This window comes from Lynx rufus, unplaced genomic scaffold, assembly GCF_022079265.1.
Source record: "Lynx rufus isolate CCGP_SWC_20201006 ecotype Redwood Valley unplaced genomic scaffold, mLynRuf1.p SCAF_16, whole genome shotgun sequence".
NCBI lineage: Eukaryota > Metazoa > Chordata > Mammalia > Carnivora > Felidae > Lynx > Lynx rufus.
Genome location: NW_025814830.1, coordinates 1539564 through 1545405, shown reverse-complemented (window position 1 = coordinate 1545405; position 5842 = coordinate 1539564). Strand labels below are relative to the sequence as shown.

Genomic DNA, 5842 nt, shown 5'->3' with positions numbered 1-5842 from the left:
CAGTGATATTTGCAGAAAGTGTCTTTGAACCCAAGGACCAAAATCCATTTTTTTTTTTTCAACGTTTATTTATTTTTGGGACAGAGAGAGACAGAGCATGAACGGGGGAGGGGCAGAGAGAGAGGGAGACACAGAATCGGAAACAGGCTCCAGGCTCTGAGCCATCAGCCCAGAGCCTGACGCGGGGCTCGAACTCATGGACCGCGAGATCGTGACCTGGCTGAAGTCGGACGCTTAACCGACTGCGCCACCCAGGCGCCCCACCTAAATCCATTTTTAAAAAAATATTCATTTATTTTTGAGAGAGAGAGTGTGAGCAGGGGAGGGGCAGAGAGAGGGAGACACAGAATCTGAAGCAGGCTCCAGGCTCTGAGCTGTCAGTCAGCACAGAGCCCAACATGGGGCTCGAACTCACGAACCGCAAGATCATGACCTGGGCAGAAACTGAATGCTTAACCAACTGAGCCACCCAGATGCCCCCAGTGTGTAGTTTTTCAAGTGGCAGGTCAGACAGCTCCGACATGGGCAGTAAGCCAAGATCCTGGATTCTGACCACTGAGTAAAACAACCACATCAGCTCACATTTCTGTATGTTTGGCATTGAGGATAAACATCCAGCCCGGTGAACCCTATGAGGTTCCAGCTTTAGCTGAACCACCAGTGGACCAGTGCCAGACATTGAGGGGAATCTGGGATGATTGAGGGCCTCACGGTGCCAGGGGCTTTGCTTCCGGCTGCAGATAGGACTCGGCTCTGTAGACCTGAGATGTTGCTGAGGCTGGTCAGAATTCATTCGTAAATATACCGTCTTCATTTAGCCAGCAAGTCATTTAGGACCTTTCTGCCTTGTTCTTTTAGAGTCCAAGTTGACTCATCCACATGGGAATGTCACACCAGATAGTCACAAGTCCTGAATAGATCAGGCTTCACTTTTGACAAATGTTCAGTAGCAAGCTAACGGCTGCTTTTCCAAAGCAATTTACCTGTTACGTTAAACCTGAGTCTGAACCCCAGCAGAGTCTTCCAGATGGAGACTGCCTGCCTTGGTCACAGACTCCAAATGGTGGAATCTGGCACAGAGTTTTGCTTTGTCTCTGATATACTGGAAGTCTATTAAGGGGTTGGGTCCTTTACCTACTGGCAGACAAGGAACATACTAGGCAGGGCTATTGAGACTGATGTCTCTAACTTTCCAACAAAGAACTCATCCACCTGGTGAAACTTTGACGACGGAGGGCTGAGGCAGTTGTGCTATATCCTCACCCACCCACGGATGGCAGACGCCTGGAGAGTTTGCTACACTAACACTTCTCTAGCTCCAGCTCACCCTGAAGAATGTGGATAAATGTGGAATCTCATACAAATGGTAATGGCTGTAAAAAGTGGTAAAACATTTTGAAAAGTATGTCAAAGTATTTGCTGAAGTGAACAGATGTTGGGGGGCCTGAGTGGCTCTGACGGTTAAGCGTCCGATTTCAGCTCAGGTCATGATCTCACAGTTCGTGAGTTTGAGCCCCACCTCGGGCTCTGTGCTGACAGCTCGGAGCCCAGAGCCTGCTTCAGAATCTGTGTCTCCCTCTCTCTCTGCCCCTCCCCCACTCGCACTCTGTCTCTCTCTCCCAAAATGAGTAAGCGTTAGAAAGTAATAATAAAGTGAACAGATGTAAACCTCTGATCCATGAAATTCACTACCCCCCATATTGTAAACAACAGAAATTTGTGCATGTGTCACCAAAACACAAGTGCTAGAATTTACATAGCAGAGCTTCTCTTAATAGCCCCAAACTGAAAACCACCCACAAATGCATGGAGAGTGGAAAGACTGGAGCAATTGGTAGACATTTATACAATGGAATCTGTTAACGTGTTAGGGTCCACACAACGGAATTAAGGCTAATAGATGACCTAATGATAGTAAGGATGGGTTCACAAGCAGCATTTGTAATGAGAAGCCAAATACATAAGGTTTTATTCTGTATGGTTCCATTTCTATAAAGTGCCAAATGGACACTTTGAAAAGTGGTCTGGGGACACCTGGGTGGCTCAGTTGGTTAAGTGTCCGACTTCAGCTCAGGTCATGATCTCATGGTTCGTGGGTTTGAGCCCTGCGTTGACCTCTGTGCTAACAGCTCGGAGCCTGGATCCTGCTTCAGATTCTGTGTCCCCCTTTCTTTCTGCCCTCCCCCACTCATGCTCTGTCTGTCTTTCTCTCTCAAAAATAAAACATTAAAAAAGAAAAGAAAGAAAAGTGATCTGTGCTGTTAGATGTCACATTGCTGTTTACCCTGGTATGGAGTCACTGGGAGGGTTACAAGGAGGTATTTTGGGCTGAGAAGCCGGTCTTTTGAACTAGGGCATGGATATATAAGTTTGTTCCATTTGTACTGTTTCGCCAGACTCTGTACTTAATCCCTGTACATTGGTCTTTAAAACTCATTTTGAAATACCGATTTTTTAAAATTCAGGAGAAGGTAAGTAGATTAATGCTTTCATGTCCTTGCAGTGCTATTGTAGAGATATTGAATAACAACGTAATTTGTTTTTGTTTGTTTATTTATTTTTTAACATTTATTTTTGACAGACAGAGCATGAGTGGGGGAGGGGCACAGAGAGGGGGAGACACAGAATCCAAAGCAGGCTCCAGTCTCTGAGCTGTCAGCACAGAGCCCGATGCGGGTCTTGAACTCACAGACCATGAGATCATGACCCGAGCTGAAGGTGGACGCTCAACCGACTGAGCCACCCAAGCACCCCCATAATTTGTGTTTAAACGTGTGCTTAATTTCTAGGTTGAGAATTAAGATATTGGTTAGGAAACCTTCTAAGTTAATGGGTAAAACACAGAATTGTTAAACATTTACACAGAAGATAGAAAAAAAAGAAAATAGACCACGAGTAATGAGGAACATGCAATAAGTTGGTAAATCGAATCCTAACTCACCACTATTATACTGAACATAAATTGGGTAATTGTTCTTGTTATGGTCTAACATTGTTTGATTCTGTTCAGTAGGATTTTTTTTTTCCAAAGGGCAAAACATTAGGATTAAAGTAAAATAATGAAATATAATCTGTTGACATTTTAGCCTAGTAAATTGCCAACTAGACCACATAATAGAGTTTATTGTAGGTTATCATCATAATTATTATTTTGAGTGCTATTCTTGACATTTATTAATGTACAGTTGTCCAGTTCCATTACTCAGTGAATAACAAACATTATCTGAGAACTCACCACACATACATGTTCATACACACACAGACACATATACAAGTGTATGTGTGCATCTTCATTCATGGTCTAATGTGTGGTAAATATTTTTTTTTAATTTTTTTTTAATGTTTATTTTTGAGAGAGAGAGAGAGCAATACACAGAATCGGAAGCAGGATCCAGGCTCTGAGCTGTCAGGACAGAGCCCAACGTGGGACTCGAACCCATGAACTGAGAGATTATGACCTGAGCTGAAGTCGGATGCTTATCCAACTGAGCCACCCAGGCGCCCCTGTGGTAAATATTTCTAAGTGTCTCTTGTCATCTAAAAATGTGTTCTCTATTTGGTGCCACAAGGTTCAACATATCAATGTTGTATCAAACTAATTGTCTTTTCAAATTACTGAATCTAATATTTTACTACGGTTTCATAAAGTAAATACAGAGATAGCTACATTATAAATTTTTCTGCACTTGAGAAATAACCATTTGCTCCTGTGGAAATCCTCCTGCCACACACTGGATATAAACAAATGGGATTCCTGACTTTACCTCTAAATGACTGTTCCTGAGCTCCTGCAGTCGTAGCGAAAAGCTCTGCTTACTTCCTCCTAAGTGAGATGAGGGCCCCCAGGACTCTTAACAAAATGACACTTGTCATCTTCACATTACATAGAAAACTCTGTCCTGTACAGTTGCCAAAACCCATGTCACTGCATCCTAGACATCTTGCCTTTTTGCCTCTCACTCGCCTGATGTCTTGTTAAAAATTGGCCGTATATCTGTGTGCTTTTTCCCACTGCAGTTTAATCTGGATCTTTCTACAGGAAAAAATGTATGCTTATCTCCCTCTATACAGTGGTCTTCCAAATGACCACCATCACTGTAAGCTTGAAATGTACTAACTTCATAACTTGAGCCCAAATACACCTAATACCTGAACCCGATTTCTGTTTCCACTTCACCCCGTTCTGTTTCGTTTTTCTCAGAGAACATTTTGTTTTTTCAGTTTCCTGAATGGCCAGCTCACATATTGTTCCTTTTTCACGGAACTTTACCAGACATTCCATGCTTGGTTAATTTCTGGATAAATGTGTTCTGTCTATTGAAAGTTACATACTCAAAGACACCCCCTTAATATCCAGGTTGTGTCAGGACCCACATTTTATTATTTCTAGACGTTGAACTACTCCACTACAAACATGACCAACAATTATGTAAGGACTTATGTGATAATTACATAGTATTACATTTACAGTAATTAGCATTTATGGTTTGTTATCGGGCATAAGTTCAGTGTGGTCCAACATTTCTTGTAATGTGGCTGCATCACCACTGCGCACACAACTCTGTGAAGAGGAGTGAATAAACAGTAAACACGCTGTGCAGAAACAACTTGATACGCTTCTGATGAGATCAGGAGATTTTGTTCCTTGGCCAGACAAAGCAGAGCCTGGACAGGCTGGAGCCGTGGCTTATGAGAACATAGGGGCTGACAGTCGGGAAACATCCATTGATGAAGGCAGAGATGTTCACCAGCAACCAACTGGGATTATTATTAAGAGCAATGCAGAGTTGGAAGGTGGAGGACAGGGTGTAAAATGACACGAAGATGCTCACAAGGACAAGGATTCTTTGGGTGGCAGTGGACTCGGGGGAGCATCTAGCAGAGAGTTTGTTGCCACGAATGTATCTGACCCGCTGCTTGTGCCTGTGCAGGATGGAAACCATGGAGCCGCTGGCCCAGATCATGAGCCCCAGACATAAAACATCAGGGAATGATAACATCGCTGCCAGTACGGATAACATGAGTTTGTTATTGCCCATGCCAGAGCAGTATCCCAAATCCTTTTTCATGGTGATGTTTGCGTTGCTCCATTTGCCAGTCACATTTACGGGAAAAGAGATATTTGCCAGCATTGCCAGAATCCAGCACAAGAAAACAAAGGAGCCAGCGTGCTTGGGAGCCTTCAGTTTAAGTTCTGCGTGTGTGGAGTCTCTGGGGCTGATCGTGATGGCCTGAAAGACACTCAAGAGGCAGATGCTGCTCATGGACATGGCCCTTCCAATTCTGTGAAGATAGAAAACCAGTTTGCATCCGGCTTCGTTGAGGAAATCTTTGAAACCGAAAGCTGTCATTGTCTGCGGGACTCCTTTAGAAAGCAGGGCTAAGGAGTTGGCTATCATCAGGTGCTTGAGAATCAAATCTGTGGGCCTCAGCCTGTGCTCAGTGGAGTAAAGGAAGAGATAATGGTAGAGAAGAGAGAAATTTCCAAGAGTTCCAAATACTGTCTGTGATAAGAAGATTGTTCCAGTGGCCACATCCATGGATGCCATTGTGCCAGCTTGCAGTGACTGATAATGTCTATAGGGCCAGAATAAGATCCTCCCTGCTTGGGATTATGGTGCACAGGCTACATTTATCTTGTCCACTGCAATTCAGTATTCTCCAGTTACCATTGGTTCCCCTTTAGAAGTATTTATAGGTGTTTTGTGTTTTTTTCTACACATGCTTTCAAGTGTTGAATATATAAGTTTTTTTTTTTAATGTTTATCTTTTTTTGAGAGAGAGAGAGAATGAGCAGGGGCATTTGCAGAGAGAGAGAGAGGGAGACACAGAATCCAAAGCA

At 43.4% G+C, this 5842-nt stretch overlaps 1 protein-coding gene across 1 annotated transcript; it reads right to left on the bottom strand.

Moving 5' to 3' along the window:
• Positions 1–4628: 4628 nt before the first annotated feature.
• LOC124510841 (vomeronasal type-1 receptor 4) lies at positions 4629–5549 on the bottom strand. The gene has a single exon (XM_047077519.1). It carries the CDS (start codon positions 5547–5549, stop codon positions 4629–4631), a length of 921 nt encoding a protein of 306 aa, XP_046933475.1.
• Positions 5550–5842: the final 293 nt, after the last annotated feature.